The 18,549-nt window shown below is 35.6% G+C and overlaps 1 protein-coding gene across 1 annotated transcript in view; it reads right to left on the reverse strand.

Moving 5' to 3' along the window:
* Nucleotides 1–11,345: 11,345 nt before the first annotated feature.
* LOC150108389 (polynucleotide 5'-hydroxyl-kinase NOL9) overlaps nt 11,346–18,549 on the reverse strand; it is a 148,310-nt gene continuing 141,106 nt past the window's right edge. The window contains exon 14 of the mRNA XM_090415794.1: nt 11,346–11,668. Within this exon, the coding sequence (XP_090271920.1) occupies nt 11,537–11,668 (132 nt within the window). The 3' untranslated portion in view covers nt 11,346–11,536. The remainder of the gene's footprint in view (nt 11,669–18,549) is intronic.

Below are 18,549 nucleotides of genomic sequence, written 5' to 3' on the forward strand. Positions count from 1 at the left end.
AGTTAATTAATGACACTTCTCTTACCGACTCTCTTCAGTCACTTTCCCATAGAAGGTTTCTGCATCATGTCTCTTCTACAGATATTTCCATAACCATTGTACAGCAGAACTTGCTTCTATTGTGCTTCCCATTTCTGCCAGATGTACAGGAACTTGAGCAACAGCTGTTCAACATCCCTTTACAGTCGAACTGCATACTCAGCAAACCTGCTACTCCCAGTCATCCTTCATTTCTTCTGCCTCAATTCTGTGGAACGGCTTCCCTTGTGAAGCATTTCCAAAGGATAGATTATTTTACTCCTGACCCTGCCCACACACAGCATTCATTTGCTATAGTTTGTCTTTTGTGTGTGAGAGAATTATATATATATATATAAAATAATAAATAAAGATTCTTCACATCCCAGATGATATTTAAACCCAGATTTTTCAAACAAAAGAACACTGTCATCTCTGGCTGAGCTACAGGAACTCTATTGAAAGATCTTTAAGCTTGAAATATTTGAACATTACAGCTTTGTTAAATGAAGAAAATGAATGGAATGTATTGTTGTTTTGAAAACAATGGATAAAATTTGAAGTCGCTTAAAGAATATTCTTATGTATAGAAAGAAAATGTGGGGATGCCAGTACAGACTTCTGGGAGTATTCTGGCATGAGTAGGGAAATTTGAAGAGAGGAAACTGGTGATCCAGTTGTGAAAGGTAAATCCTAGCATGGTAGTAGTCCTTATCCAATGCCCTGAAATTTCAAGAGCAATCATATAAGTTTCTTCAAACCTTTCCGCTGCTTATCTCCAAGGATCTGGGTTAATGTTGGCTATGAGATAGACTGCAAATTAAGAGGTGAGAGAATCTATATTGATGATCAATGATTGATTAGTTTTGGTTAGGAACTTCAAATTGTGAAGAAGTTGACTGTTGATAAGGTAGATTCAGAAGAGTAAGTAATATTATAGAGATAATCTTCTTCTTCTTGAGTATTCTGCAATTGAGCAGGTTCTTCTTTTAGTAGCAGAAACTTTCCTTCCACTCTCTTCTGTTCTGAGCCTTCTTTTTCAAAGTTGTGTACCTGTCTCCATTCAGCATGTCACCTAGCATTGTTTTCCTAACTCTTCTTCTGGGCCTTTTTCTGTCTATTTTTCCTTCGATGGTGGCATCTCTGATGATTCCATTCCCTCCCAGAATATGTCCGATCCAGTTTCCCTTGCTTCTTTTATCCTCCTTAACAAACTTCTTTCTTCTTCCACATCTCAAAGCTTTCCAAAATCTTAATTTCTTCTTTCTTCAATGTCCAAGTTTCAGTTGCATAGAGGGCAACACCCCACACATAACATTTTATTAGTTTTTTCTTTAGGTTTCTATCCATTTTACTTCTGAATAAATTCCATTTTCTATTAAAGGCATCTCTTTGCATTGCTATTCTTGCTTTTTATGTCACTTTTACATCTTCCATCACTGCTAATAACACTTCCTAGATATTTAAATGTCTTTACTTGATTCAATTTTTCCCCATTTATTCTGATATCCATATTTGCCTCTTTCCTTGCTATTTTCATTCCATAATTGATACAGGATTCCAGTAATCTGTTCAACAGATGTTGTAGTCCCTGTTTCAGTGTTTGATAGTAATGCTTTGTCATCTGCATATCTTATTGCAAATATCTGTCTACCTCCAATCTTTATTCCATCTTTTGAATTCTCCAGTGCTTCTTTTAGCATTGATTCGGAATGCATGTTGAGCAAAATTGGTGACAGAGAACAGCCTTGTCTTACTCCTCGTCCAATGATACCTGGTTCTGTTGTACTACATATGTCTCTCACCATGGCAGTTTGTCCTATATATAGTGAGATAATTAGCCTTCTGTCTTTCCAATCTATACCAATCTTTTCCATTACTTCCACCATCTTATCCCATTTTACAAAGTCAAAAGCTTTTTCAAAATGTATATAACAGATATTAACTTCTTTATTCCCTTCCAGACTTCTTTCACTTACTATTCTTAATTGCCCCTACCCTTCCCGAAACCAAACTGCTCTTCTCCAAGAAATTCTTCCACTTTAGATGCAATTCTTTGTGTTAAGATTCTCATAAGTATTTTTGATGTATGGGAAATGAGGCTTATTGTTCTAAAATCCATGCAGTTCACTGCATTAATTTTCTTTAGTATAGGTATAAATATTAAGGTCATAAAATCTTTTGGTAGTTCTCCATTGTTATAAATTAAATTTATTATTTTGGTTATTTCTTCAGTTCCTTTCCACATTTTAGTTCTTTAATGGCCATTTCTACTTCTGTCTTCAAAATCTCTGGGCCTAGATCATCTTCATTTACCTTCTTTATATCTTCTAATAGCAAATTTTGGTCTATTTTCCTTGTCATATAGATCTTCAATGTATTCCTTCCATCTCATTAGGATTTTATCTTCTTCAGTTATGATTTCTCCATTCTTATTTCCTCTAGCTCAAATTCCATTTCTCTTGTGATTCATGCTTCTTGCTTTTTCATATAAAGGATCCCACTCTCTCATAATTTTCCATTTCTTCACATTATTTTTTAAGCCAATCTTCTCTACTTCTTTCTGCTTCCCTTCTCAGTTTGTCATTCAGGGTTCTATATTGTATTTTTCCTTCTGGGGTGTCTTTATTTTTCCATTTTCTTCTTTCTTCCATTAGAGAAATCATCTCATTACTTATCCAAGGTTTTTTTTTTATTCTTTTAGCTCTTACATATCCAATTTCTTCTTCTGCAATCTTCTTTATTTTCTCTTTAACTTGTTCCCATTTCTTTTCTGGATCTTCAGTTTTGACAAAATTTGTTTCCTCTAATTCTTTCTCCAATCTATTTCCAAATTCCTTGGTATTTTTTAATTTCTCTAAGTTCCATTTTTTCCTTTTCATAGCTTCTTTTATTTTCTTTAGTTTCACATTTATTTCTATGAATAGTAGGTTGTGGTCAGAGAAAATATCAGCTCCAGGGTATGTGCATGCATTTTTTACACTATTCTTGTATCTTTGCTTACTATAATGTAATCAATTTGATACCTTTTTGTATCTCCTGGTTTTTTCATACGTACAGTCTTCTCTTAGATTTTTTAAACCAAGTATATGTAATTATTAGCTTATTTTCTTTACAGAATTCCACTAACCTTTTCTCTCTCTCATTTCTATTACCTAGTCTGTATCTTCCTACTACACTCCCATCCTCTTCTTCTCCTACAACTCCATTCCAATTTCCCATTATAATCATATAGTCTTTTCTTTTTTCTTCCTTAATTAGTTCTTGTGATTGTTCATACATTTCCATTATTTCCTCATCTGAATGGTCACTTGTTAGCATATATACCTGCAATATTGTTATGTCCACCGGTTCAGCATTCAATTTTACCACCATAATCCTGTCATTCTGATAGTTTATGCTAAATGATGCTCTTTACTGTTCTTTTATTAAAAACAAGTGAAACTCCTTTTTAGATGATATTGGATGGTATTAACAACACAGGCCTGCAAAATTCAAGTCATGAAAAGAAGTTGTCTGGAAACTATTAACTGTTTCTGATTTATTTTTGACAGCTGATTTTACATATCTCTTTCATTTTTCTTCATCACGTAAGGATTTTTCACAAAATGGATCTCAATATTATAGTAAAATAATGGTACTTAAAATTTTCCTTAAACATTTTTGGAATGAAAGTATAGGAAAAAATTTTTTTAATTAAAGATTAATGTTTGTACATCCCTTGAGGGTACATGGCAGGAATTTGATGATGATGATGATGTTTGTACATACTTTATATTTTGTTGTGGTGCCTTTTTTTCTTTTTCCATCAAAGCTTCTTTTTGAACTTTTTCTGTGAAATTCTTTTCCTGGGTCGTCTCTGTGCAACATCCAACAATAGTCCACCGTCATGCTAACATTCCACCTGTCCTGATACCTTCTTTCCATCTCCTTGATGTCTTGGTGGAATCGGCCTCCTTGCACTTCGCTGACAGTTCCCAGATTTTCAGAAAAGTAGTCTAAATGAGAGTTGAGAAAGTGCACTTTTAAGCTCATGGAGCATACCAAATAATTCAAAGAAGACAAGCTACAGTAAGTCAAATCCTTGAATTACTGTAGCTTGTCTTCCATAATCATTTTATAGTTCGGGTCCTTGTGATTTCCTATAAATTTGGTCACCATCATCATCATCGTCATCATATTCCTGACATGTACCCTCAAGGCATGTACAGGATAGTACTACATGAAAAATTTACATCATTACTAACTTCCTATCTACAATTTTCCTCCAAATCAGTCTGTTACTTGTCACGACTCCAACATTATCAGATCTTATATTTCTATCGTCTAAAGCACTTTGTACTGTATCAATCCACCTATATCTTGGTCGCCCTCTGGGTCGTTTTGCTGCCAACCTGGCAGAGAACACTTGTTTTGCTAATCTTTCCTCGCCCATTCTGTTTAAGTGTGAATCTTGCAGACTTGTAGCAGATTTATTTAGAAGTATAACATCATCCACATAAAGCAAAGAGCTGACATTAACATCCCCAATTTTGATATCATGTTTAATACCACTTTCCTTCATAATGTGATCCATATAGATAATGAATAACAGAGGGGATAATGTACATCCTTGTCTCACACCACATTTAACATTAAACCATCTTCCTGTACTTCCTTCAATTCTAACTGCTGACTTACAACTCAAATAAAGACTAAGTATTGCTTGATATAATGCCCCATTCACACTATATAACTGTAGCGAATTGAATAGTTTCTCTCTCTTCGCACCTTGTCATATGCCTTTTCCAGATCGACAAAACTTAAATACAGATCTTTGTTATATTCCCATGCTTTCTCGACTATTTGTCGTAAAGTGAAGATCTGATCCTGACAGCCTCTATTTGGCATGAATCCAGCTTGTTCTTCACCAAGCTTTTCTTCCACAATTCTTTTCAACCGTTTCTCAAGTATACTTGCATAGATCTTGCCAGGAACACTCAGTAGGGAAATACCTCTGTAATTCTCACATGCAGTTTTATTTCCCTTTTTATATATGGGTACTATGAGAGCTCTACTCCAATCATCAGGAATTTGTCCCTCTGTCCAGGCTTTCTGAACTATGCAGTGCAGCCACTGTAAGACTCTTATACCACCATACTTCAGCATTTCTGGTCGAATATCATCTACTCCTCCTGCCTTTCCACATTTCAAGCCTTTGATGGCTTTTTCTACTTCTAGCATGGATATGTATTCCTGACTGCATGACTGGTCAGTGTGTTTTCATTGTCAATTTTCATTGTCTTTGTCTTTTTAATGCTGACCTTCAATTTAGTCAGGGATGCTTGCAAACTTGTAGCGGATTTATTTAGAAGTATAACATCATCTGCATAAAGCAAAGAGCTGACATTACCATCTCCAATCGCGATATCATGTTTAATACCACTTTCCTTCATAATGTGATCCATATAGATAATGAATAACAGAGGGGATAATGTACATCCTTGTCTCACCCACATTTAACATTAACCCATCTTCCTGTACTTCCTTCAATTCTAACTGCCGACATACAACTTAAATACAGACTAAGTATTGCTTGATATAATGCCCCATCGACACCATATAACTGTAGCGTATTGAACAGCTTCTCTCTTGGCACCTTGTCACATGCCTTTTCCAGATAAACAAATCTTAAATACAGATCTTTATTATATTCCCATGCTATCTCAACTATTTGTCGTAAAGTAAAGATCTGATGCTGACAGCCTCTATTTGACCTGAATCCAGCTTGTTCTTCACCAAGGTTTTCTTCCACAATTCGTCTCAACCATTTCTCAAGTATATTTGCATAAATCTTGCCAGGAACACTCAGTAATGAAATCCATCTGTAATTCTCACATTCAGTTTTATTTCCCTTTTTCATATATGGGTACTATGAGAGCTCTACTCCAATCATCTGGAATTCGTCCCTCTGTCCAGGCTTTCTGAACTATGCAGTGCAGCCAATGTAAGACTTTTATACCACCATATTTCAGCATTTCTGGTCGAATATCATCTACTTCTGCTGCCTTTCCACATTTCAAGCCTTTGATGGCTTTTCTACTTCAAGTATGGATATTCCTGACTGTATGCCTGTTGGGTGTTTTTTATCACTGTGCTATCACTGCTTATTTCATTTAGCAATTTTTCAAAGTAATTACTCCATACTTCAAGGATATCTTTTTCTCCTGTTTTCATGTCACTTTTATCATCTCTAACTCCTTTTACAGCACTCTTTTCTCCATTTCTAAGCTTCTTCAACAACCTCCAGAATATCTTACCACCTTCTTGCCAAAGTCCTCCCATTACTTTTGTTTAGCTAGTTTTACACAGTGTTTAGCTTTCTTACATTTGTCTCTGTATTCTCTAACAGCACAAGCTGACTTATTTGCCAGGAACTTTTGAAATGCTTTCTTCTTTTCCTTCAGTGCCTCTTTTAATTTCCTGTGTCCACCATGGAGTTCTGATTTTTCTATCCTTGCAGACAACCTCACCACATGCCTCTATGGCTGAATCAATGAGGGTTTTCATCAAGGCTTGCCACCGAATCTCCAAGGTTTGGTTCCTGTTCTCAAACTCTTTCATCTTTTCTTCAATCATGTTTGTGTATTTTAGTGTACCGATCACGTCTGAGAGCTGCTCAACTTTTATTCGCTTTAAAACTTTATTACATGTTCTTCTTTTCAATATGAAATTCAATTTTATCCTGCTCAAGACCAAATAGTGATCACTTCGAATTTCAAATCTTCTGTACACTGGTGTCCTGCACCAGGGAGAAAACATCACTATCAACAATAACATAGTAAATGAGACTTTTCTTATTCCTTGCCTCTTCTCTCCATGTGAATTTGTGCACATTTTTATGTTGGAAAATGGTGTTAGCAATAACCAGTCCATGTCCTGAGCAGAAATCCCACAGGTATTTGCCATTATTATTGGCTTTGCTCTTTTCTCCAAATTTTCCCAAAATATTTTTGTATATCTGACAATCATTTCCTACTCTGCTATTTAGATCCCCTACAAGGACCAACTTTTCCTTTTTCATTGTGTCAGTTGCTTTTTGTAAAGCATCAAAAATTTCCCCCACTTCTACCTTAGTAGAACCTTCTGTGGGACCATAGGCATAAATAAGTCTAGTTGTCCAATTTCCCATTCTGATATTTGCCCACATCACTCTACTTGAGACTGCCTGCCATTCAAGAAGATTAGCCTCGTATTTTGTGTTGAATACTATGGCTACTCCTTCTTTTCCTTGATTGTCATTTCCTGAATATAACATTTTGTATTTATTGTTCAGAAAGATCTCACCAGTTTTTGTCTTTTTTGTTTCAGTCATTCCTATTATGTCAATCTGGTACTTATCTAATTCCTCAGCTAGCTCCATTTCCTTGCCATTCAGGCTTCTTATGTTGATAGTACCGATCTTTAATTCTGGTGATGTTGAGTTGGGGTGTGCTTTCAGATTTGTTCCAGTAGTTGACTTTTCGCTGTTCGCCCTGGTTCCCTGGCGAAAACAACAGGGCCTTGTTTAACTGGGCGACGCCCCAGCCGGCATGAAATTTTGTCATGTTGTACCATCATTTTCTATATTGGTTTAAGCCAATAAGAATACAATTTGGTCGGCTAAATCCCAAATTGTCAGCCATCCTCGTTCGTTCAGTATCCAATTAGATATCCAACAGGGTGCACCATGAGAAGGTGAGAATTGGACATTAGGTCAGAAGCCCTGGTTGGTTCTCTGCATTCCTTTAAAGGCTATGTGGAGGTCTGCTCTTAGTTATACAGCTTTGACCCTTAAGCATCCCCCCCCCAAAAAATTTGGTCACCACCGCTTTCAAAGCATTCCACACTTCTTTTTCAACAGTTGCCATTTTTTCTTCAAATTTTTCCTTCAAACAGCACCCATGGGTTATCTAAGTCACCAAGTGTCATCCCAAAATACGGATAGTATACCTTTTTCACGAAATCTGTAATGTTTCTTCGTTGTTTTTTATCACTAACTCCCCGCATATGTAGCAGGAAATGTTAGGTGAATTTTTGCAACCTCTTGAAGCCATTACAAACACAACTTAAAACACAGTCAAACGAATTTTAACAAATTACATCAACACTATTACATGACACTATGTAAAAACATTAAAAAAAACTGCAAACACATTAAATTAAATCTTCACACTAGCGTAGAAAATATGCCAACTTTCAGAAATATGATAATTAGTATTCAACGACTAAAGTTCAACTAAAGAATCACACAAGAAAATGTATCTGTGACAACAGGAATGTCATCTGTTATCTTGGCGAATCAGATTCAAAGTAGCCACCTGCATTCCTTCCTCCCTCTCCTATCTTAAGAATGAGGTTTCATGGAAATTTCTTTATATACCATAAAAAGGCCCTTCAAAAATGCACTTATACAACTAATTAGCTGTAAATAAAGGAGAATGAAAATAAATACCAATGCACTGAATTTAAATCTAAATACTACTGTTAAATTGTGAATGAATACAATTCACTAAGGAATGTTTCATTCATAATTTGACAAGTTAAAACCATTGAAAAGGAATATGCTTATATTTTAGTATAAGTTGTACATAGCTTGGCAAATATTGGATACCGTAATTAGTGTAAAACTTGTGAATATTCCCGTGTAAAATACCTACTAAATTGTATGTTAGACAATGAATTTGTTATATACATATTTTCTGTTAGAATTGATATAAAAGAATTACTGTGTAAATTGCATATAACCAACTGAGATTATAAGGTCAAAGTATACGCAAGCAAGACACTGGATTAGTAAGTTGCCTCAAGTGGTCATGCACGCATACGGCACGTGGCGACCTAAGTTTTTGGGGAAGACGCTACGAAAAGGTAAGACCTACGAGTGCAAAGGAATAACATATCGGGTAAAAATTTAGGGTTACTAGGAGTCCCGGTAGGGGTTGATATAAAAGGTCTGGAAAACTCCCCCCCCCCCCCCAGAGGCTTTTTGTCTGGAGTCTCTGTTCTCTCTCGGTGGCTGTAGTTGGAGGTGTCAGGTCATGATTAGAGGGATCGCAGATTCCAAGCCGTACGATGAATGAATAGAGGATTTTCGAAGCAATGGGCAACTCCCGGAGAAGATAGTGGCCAGGTAGCGTTGCCTTATGGAGCAGAATCGCTTCGCACTAAGAATATTCTAGGCATAGATGATCGGTATGCAGACTCCATGAGGACCAACCTAAGCTGACAGAAATTTTAGCCTTAACATAGAGAGAAGAAAAGGTCTGGAAGGAAAGGAATCCAAGAATCAAAAGGACAAGCATGAGGAATCCTCGAGTTCGGTATAGTAAACCTTTAATCAAGTAATGTGTGAGAGGAAGGTAATTAAGAATCATAGACCTTCATAAAGTTTTGAGACTCTATCTAAAATTAAGACAGAACTGTGATATTTTAATCGTAGTCAGTGAGTAATATGTGCCATGTATTATAATTGTACTTGTGTTGATTGCTAGCTATGTTTAAGAGCTGTAGAGGTGTCTAATCCAGACAGCTTGATTAACATGTAAAAGTCATTATTGATTTTATAATCTAAGAATGCGAGCTTTGAATCTTTGAACATAATGTTTTTTGTGGTATTAATTAAGGTGATGTATATTGATTAATTTTATTTTGTAATCTAGTAGTACAGTGATAATTGAAAGTTCTTTATTCTGTATGATGCTCATTATGTTAAATAAACCTTTTGTACTTATTAATTTGGTTACCTGTGTCTAAGAATCTGATGCACCACTCATAAATTATTTGGATCTTAGCAGGAAATAATTGTTAATTAAGACCATGACTGCAAACATGGTTGATTACAGAAAGTATTGATAATTGATAACTTAGTATAGAAATAGATTAGATTAACCACGTGCATATCTGAAGGTTCACTTCTTGACTGAGAAGTTTTTCCAATCAAGGGTTCTGGGTGGCACAGTGGAACAAATAAATTTTCCCAGAACCTTAAGAGAAGTTAACTTCAGAATTTTGTTACCAAGGGGTTGGCTTAACCTTGAGACAATCCCTTTGTAGATCAGACTCGTGCACGTGATAATCTAAGGGGCTGAAGTATATAATAGTAAGACAAAGACGGATACATTATAGGGCACTGTTGAGATAAGACAAATTATTCAAGAGATAATTAAGTAAAGGAATTAAACTACCATAAGCCATATTAAGTAAACATTAACTACTACAACGTTAGAACACTACTAATAAAAACAATAAAATTAGAAATTGGGTAAAATTGGTGGGTGATGGAATTTTTTTACTATTTTTCTGAACTAGCACCTAAAAACCTATAAGAATCAATTATTACTTCTCAGACAACTTTTCCATCATAGGCCTGTGTTATTCAATACAACTGAGAGAAGGATACTATCATTAGAAGATGAGATATTCAATGTTGGCTGGGGTATTCTGGGAAGATAACAGGAACAGTGGGAAGCATCAATAGAAAAGATGTGGAAAAAGTAGAGGAATTATAGAAAAGCATATGACATAATTAAGGTTACTGAGATGAAACCAGATCAAAACAGGTGAGATCCTTTTAAAAAATACCTATAAGATTTATTTCAGAAATATGAATTAGGAAAAGAAGGGAGTTAAATTAAATACGAAGATAAACTTCTTGAATTGCAGACATTCTTAAGAAAGTGATATGGACAATTTTTAAATTGAAAACTATACGACACAAGTATGGTGTGCTTATGCTCTGTATAAGCAGACCATACTTGTGTGCTTATACAGACAAAGTTTTTTTCTTTTTTTTTTTTTTTAAATAACACAAACTTCTTTTTTTGGGGGGGAGGGGGTATAACAGCAAAAAAAAAAAAAAAAAAAAAATTGTTGGCGATCGATGCAACAATATAGGAAATGAATCTCCAAGCTTCTAGAAATGTTCTGGGAAAATTTGGAGAAAAGGTTAGTGTACTAGCTGAATTTCTGTTCTGGACTAAGTCTTGCCTGACACTACATTCCAGTACATAGATATAAATAAATTTTCACATGGAAAACAAATGAACAAAGTCTTATTCTGTTGTTGGCAGTGACATCTTCAAATTTGATCAGAACACAAGCATTTACAGGGATCTAAAATGGGAAGTGATCACCATCTAGTTCTGAGAAGGCTAAAACTGAAAAGGTAAAATTTCCATTTCTGTTTCAAATATCATTTATGGGATGACAGGTTTGAAGAGAAACATGGGATTTTTAGGTTTATCAAACACAGGGCATGGTTAAAAAAAATAAAACAATAAAATAAAAAAGTTACCTTACAATTTTTGGAAAATGCAAAAAATGCATGCTTTTTTATTTGACAGTTATTACAAAATAGTAAAACCTCACTCAATCACTTATACAAAACAAAGGTATATGTAATTTTTTTTTTTAAATAGCACTACTGTTGTATCAATAAAATAACTCTATTCAGACCAAAATTAACATTTCTTAATTTACAAAACAGTTTTTATATTTGTCAAACAGTGTCGTGAATATGAGATTTAAAATTTGGTCTTATACGATGAGTACGGCGTACTATCAAACTGCTGGTCTGATTCCGTTTATTTACCATTACTTGCTTGAAGTAAGGAAGAGTTTGTTCAGTTCCCTGAAAAGAATGATAAAAAAATTAAAAGGAGGTTGAGGGTTTTCAGTGATAAGACATATTTTAAATAACTGTTATTTAAAGCACTTAAAAAACAGAGCATAAGAGCTTTTAGATTCTTCCAAGTTTTCTAGGATACAAAAGTATATATTTGTATTCCAGAAAAATTGCAACTTCCTTATAGTGAAATCATCTGCCAGTTACTTTGTGTAGTACTAGTTTGGATATGAGATCCAGAAGGATTAGTTTCAGTAATAACTGCCAAGAAGGGAAAACATTTTCCAAACTAAGGTTTTTGGCAGAGATGTCTTGATTCAGGATTATCTTTTCTCATTGAAATGGGGAGAAAAGCCACTGGAGGTCTCAAAATCTCTGCCAGTACTCAAGAGATAACAATTTCTTAGGTTAATGAATTGTTTCTTGCCCATTTTTCTATTATATTCCATTTGATCTATAATGATAGTTGCATTGCACTTGTAGGATATCTGCATTAAAATTCAGATATCCCACAAGTTAAAAAGATAAAAATAAATTTGGAAAGAAGTAAATGGACACCCTCATGGGTGAGATGAATCATGTGTTTGTAGCTGGTATAAGTTGGAGAAATATGATGCTCCCAAGTCAGTGAAACTGTGTCTGGGTGAAAGGGCTGCAAGACGGGAACTGAGGAGGTTTGAAAGAGGCATTGTGATAGGATGCCATATTGCAGGCCTATCTATTTGGAAAACTGTTGATAAATTGGGCTATCCCAAGTCAGCACCAGTAGTACCACCTCAGTATGGAAGTGCAGGGAGTCAATTGCAAGTGCAACCAGCAGTGAACAACCCACCACACTCACTGAACTGGACCATAGGGAACTATGAAGGATAATATGTAATAGCCGATATTTGTCAGTCGAAACATTGAATGCGGAGTTTTGGAATCAACTGGAACATGAATCTGCACAAAAACATTCAGAACCAATGCTCACAACATGGATTTCCATGGTAGGGAAGTCCACCCCAAAACAGGCCTGGACCTTATGCCTACAGGAAGAATGGTCCAAAACTCCCAATCATATGCTTATAGAAAGTATGCCCTGTAGGTTGCTGCAGTGTCATCACAGTGAAAGGAGGTCCTAAATCTTATTAAGGTGGGCACCATGGCTGTTTATTTTCACACTATGGTGTCCACTGCCTTCTTTCCAAGCAGTGTATAGACAACAACAAATCAACACTTAACTATGCAAGTGCCAGTGTGTATTCTTCAAATCATAATAAGACAAACACTTAAATGTGCACAACTTCCATACAATCATGTAAATCAACAGTTATTATCCTATATGGACAAAATTTCTGGAATTTCAGTTTTTTTGCTTCCTATAGAACTTTCATCCCTTCTCAAATTCACACAGAAGAAAGACTAACATATCTTGCTTCATCCAAGACAATATAACTTCCATTTATATATGAAAGCAATCTCCATCAAATAAACTACTAAAAAACTACACCATCGGTTTAGAATGAATTAACTTTTTATGTGAAAGTCTCAATATTATTTTTAAAACCTTATCAACAGTTTTAACACTTCAGAACAAATTTTCATTCTAAATAAAAGCTTCTAAAGAAATAATTTCTTGGAAAGAGTCTCATCATATACATACTTTGGTCATCTCATTGATCTAAACTGTGGACTCCAAAAGGAAATAAATAGGAGCATTCAACTTGCCTGAGGTGCATTCAGAAAAATGAAAAGCATTTTTCAAAACAAATGATGTTCCACTCTGTTTAAAAAGGAAGACATTTAACAAGTGTATACTTCCAGTCATCACATATGGTTGTGAAATTGGTCGATAACAAAAGCACTGGCAAATAAACTAACAATTCAAAGAAAAATGGAGAGATTGATGCAAAGCATCACATTAAAAGATAAGAAGCCAGACTCACATCACTGACATCATTCTTCATCATAAGTGACTAAAATGGAAATGGGCCAGACATCTATTTAGGAGAGAAGATGCATGATGGACCACTATAGTAATAAACTGGATTCCAAAAGAAAGGAAACGAGGTCGAGGACGTCGTAAAAGAAGGTGGAGTGATGAACTGTCAAAATTTGTTGGGAAAAATTGGTCAACCATTGCCAAGAACAGAGAAAGCTGGAAAGAACTGGAGGAGGCCTTCGTCCAGCAGTGGACAGAAAATGACTGAAAAGAAGAAGAAGAATCTATCAAATGCTTTTGCAAAGTCCAAGAATATCACTGTATATGATGACTTATCCAACACATTCATCACCTTATCATAAAACATAAGCAAGTTGCTAAAACAAGACCTGCTCTTCACAAAACCAAGGTTTGTTTGAAGAGCAGGTCTTCACAAACTCAATTCTATATGATGGTCAACCCATGTTGACCATCATATAGAATCTTATGTTGATCAACTCAATCCTGTATTCTATTTCTAACCAATTTTCTCAGCACTTTGATCACAACTGCAGATATACAGACCAATCTATAACTAGAAACTTCTGTTCTCAAACCATGCTTGTGGAGAGATATTATTTTCCCTTCTTTCCACTCCTTAGGAACCTTTCCAACTGCAAGACTTTCATTAAATAACTAGGACTAATTAGGACATTGCTAATTCTTTTGCACATTCTTTAAAAACACGTGTGATAAGTCATCCATTCCTACAGCCTTACTGACATCTAACCCAAGCAACACTTGATACACCTCTGATTCTTTCACCTTTAATTCTCCTAATTCTTGCCTCACTTCTACATGTTGCACAGCATCATTCACACCATTACGATATACACTAATGAAGTGTTTGTTAAATAATTCCACTATATCATTTGCTGTGGTTGCTGTATCCAGGAGGTTGACTACCATGGTGTGATTTATGGTTGACTACAGGTGTAAGGAGAATTTTGTGAGGACCCTATCTCTTCCACATTGTTGTAGGTATTCATGGCTATAGATCCGTTTGTGTTCATGACCAGTTTGCCTGTTCTGAGGGACAAAAAACCTGAGTACAGGTGAAAAAACTACCTACTTCCTCCGTATGAGACTGGTTAACTCAACTTTAGTCGAAAGAGACCAGACAAAGGTTCCTCATGTCATGGACAAGAATTGAACCTAGGTCTTTCCAACCAAATTTTCTTAGATTTAATTGTGTATTTTTAGTATATTATTGTACTGCAGCATTTTTTATAACATAATTTCAGAAATATTATTAGTTTTTACTACTCTTAAGAATGGTGCCAAAAATTTGTCACAACAAGGCAGTGTCTAAAGCTCAAGTTGTTACTATTGAGGAGAGCATTTGTCTTGATGAACGAAACTACTGTTGCAGTGATAATGATCGCTTATCTGAGGATAAGCTGACATTAGAAATATCTCGATTAAAAGAAATTATTAAAAAATTAACCAAAGAATTGGAAAAGGTGGAAAAACGTTTGACTAAACTTAGGCAGGATAGGAAAAAGGATCAGAACAAGCAGAAAAGTACTGAACTTGGTAATCATAATATTAATAACAAGGTAAGTCAGTGAAAATCTAAGAAAAAAGTGATATGGTATGGTGACTCAATCTTAAAATTTGTGCTTGCCGAGGGAGTCACCACTTCTACTTTCCTGGGACAAAAATTAAAAATATGATAAACGTAATTGAAAACCAAAAAAGAAAAGTAAAAGAGATGGTAGTTCTGGTAGGTGCTAATAATTTAAGTAGTGACAAATATAGTATGAGAGAAAATATGAAAGGTGTTGGTTGGAAAAAGCGAGAAATAAATGTGAGAGAGTAAACATTTTAGGATTGCTACCCAGATATGACAGTACTGAGTTAAGAAGAAGGACGATGATAGCAAATGATTTCACGCACAGGCTGTTTAGAAGAAATGGATGCAAGTTTTTAAATGTATGGAGTGAGTCTGATGACAGAAAAGACTTGTATAAGAGGGATGGCCTTGAATTCATTTGGTATCAGGAGTCTGGAAAAATGACTTCTTGGCATGAGACCTAATGCAGAGAGTCAGGGAACTAGATCATCAAGGGAGGAACGGGAAAAAATTTCTGTGAAAGTTCAGCTATGGTATGCAAACAAGATAAAGATATGAATGTCTTTGAAGAGGAAAGAGAAAATTCTAGAACAAGACCAAATAGATTGCATATATAATTATAAGAATAGACTAGGTGGAAATTTATTATGTCCATACACAAATACCAGGAGCATCAGAAACAAAGGTGTTGAGCCCGTTGCTTCTTTTAATAAAATGTGGCCTAAGATTGTTGGCATTAGTGAAACCTATCAGAATCAGATATGGTAAATGGGATCGAGTGTAATGGGTATACTATTTTTAGGAATGGCAGATGAGATAGGAGAGGAGAAGGAGTACTACTAATGACATCAGACGACTTAAGTCCAGTTAGGGTAGAAGAACAAGAAAATAATGTGGTAACAATGCCCCATGTAGCAGTGATTTTGAGTCTATCTGGTGTGAAGTGGAGATTAACAGAATGAAATATATGGTGAGGTGTTGCTACAGACCTGGCAGCTCAGTTGCAAGGGATGAAGAAATGAATCAATTTAGCCTTATGGATACCAAAAGAGTGATCATTATGGGTGACTTTAATTTTCCAAACATTGATTGGGTAGAAGAGAAATCTCATGATAAGAAAGAAAGAAGAGGAATTTATTGAACTGTTGTGAGACAACTTTCTCAAGTAGCATGTGAAAGAAGGAATTCAAGGTCAAAGAGTGTTGGATTTGCTCATAACATCAGAGGGGGCTCTCTGTTAACAATATGGCTATTTTGCCACCGATTGCTGTGCTTCCTTGTGAAGTACCTAATTGTATTGATGCTCCGATTAAAACAGGTTACATGCTGAATTACAAGTCTGGAAATTATGATCAACTTAGAAGAATACTATCTTTGGTCCCAGTTACTGGAAAAAAAAATGTCAGCAATGGAAATCTTTGAAAAGGTGCTTAAATGAGGCAGTATTTGAATGTATCAATAGTGTTCAAAGAATAAATAGATTGGAGTGAAATGGATGTGCAATCTTATTAAGCAAGAGATCCACAAGAAGAAGAAAATGTGGAAAGAATATCGTAAGAATAAGAGTGAGAGGAGGCTAGAAAAGTAACGAGTATTGTGCAAAAAGATAAATCAGAGTATGGATTCTTTTGGATTGCCAATCTAAAGGCAATCCCAAAGAATTTTATCATTATGCCGCAAGCAAAAGAAAGAATGAATGTGAAAGAATAACTTGATTAACTACAGATGGTACTCGAGTGTCGGAAGCTAATGAGATTGTTCAAGAAAATGAAGTTGAAGAGCTGTTGCATAACCTAGATAAAAATTTGTCTACAGGGAGAGATAGAATATCAGTCCATTTGCTAAAGGAATGTTCAGTCGATGTGGCCAGACCTATCACATGTTTTTATAACTTGAGTCTCAGCTCAGGAATGATACCACAGAAATGGAAGTGCAAAAAACTGATGTGTCTAACTATCGACCTATCAGTAACTCTGGTGTGGGTAGTGAAGATTTTAGAGAAATTAGTAAGAACTCGTATACAGAAATAGGTAGACAAACATGCTATACTCTGCACGGAGCAGCATAGGTTTACTAAAGGAAGATTATGTTTCAGCAATTTGCTCACATTTTATAACAATGTTATGGTTGAACTGGATAAAGGGAATCGATACACTATGATAATGTTGGAATTTTCTAAGGCATTTGATAGGATACCACAAAAAAGCTGTTGCATAAACTGGAGAATATGGGATTGGAATATAAACTCTTAAATTGGATCAGGGGATGGTTGACAGACAGATACCAAAAAGTGGTATACAGAGGGTGTGAATCTGCCAGAGTTATGATGACCAGTGGTGTACCTCAGGGTTCAGCACTCACAAAATTATTTGAATGAGAGTAGACCTCCACATAGCCTTTAAAGGAATGCGGAGAACCGAGCAGGGCTTCTGACCTAATGTCCAATCCTCACATTCTCGTGGTGCACCCTGTTGGGTATCTACCTGGATACTGAACGAATGAGGATGGGCTGGTAATTTTGGATTTAGCCGACCAAATTGTATTCTTATTGGCTTAAACCAAAATACAAAATGATGGTACAACATGACAATATTTTATGCCAGCTGGGGCGTCACCTAGTTAAACAAGGCCCCCCGTTGTTTTCGCCAGGGAACCAGGGTGAACAGTGAGAAGTCAACTACTGGAACAAATCTGAAAACATACCCCCAAATCAACATCACCAGAGTTAAAGATCGGTACATATCAGAATGGGGAACTGGACAATGAGACTTATTTGTGCCTATGGTCCCAGAGAAGGTTCTACTAAGGTAGAAGTGGAGGAATTTTTTGAAGCTTTAGAGAAAGCAACTGACACAATGAAAAAGGAAAAGTTGGTGCTTGTTGGGGATCTAAATAGCAGAGTAGGAAATGATTGTCAGACATACAAATCTTTTAGGAAAATTTGGAGAAAACAGCAACCCTAATAATAATGGCAAATACCTGTTGGAATTCTGATCAGAATATGAACTGGTTATTACTAACACCATGTTCCAACATAAAAATGTGCACAAATTCACATGGAGAGAAGGGGCTAGAAATAAGAAAAGTCTCATTGACTATGTTATTGTTGTTAGTGATGTTTTCTCCATGAGGCTGTCAGCATCAGATCTTTACTTTACGACAAATAGTTGAGATAGCATGGGAATATAACAAAGATCTGTATTTAAGATTTGTTGATCTGGAAAAGGCATATGACAAGGTGCCAAGAGAGAAGCTATTCAATATGCTACAGTTATATAGTGTCAATGGGGCATCAAGCAATACTTAGTCTGTATTTGAGTTGTAAGTCGGCAGTTAGAATTGAAGGAA

The sequence above is a fragment of the Typopeltis vanoorti genome, chromosome 3 (assembly GCF_054136105.1).
Source record: "Typopeltis vanoorti isolate ZY-2024b chromosome 3, IOZ_Tvanoo_1.0, whole genome shotgun sequence".
Classification (NCBI taxonomy): domain Eukaryota; kingdom Metazoa; phylum Arthropoda; class Arachnida; order Uropygi; family Thelyphonidae; genus Typopeltis; species Typopeltis vanoorti.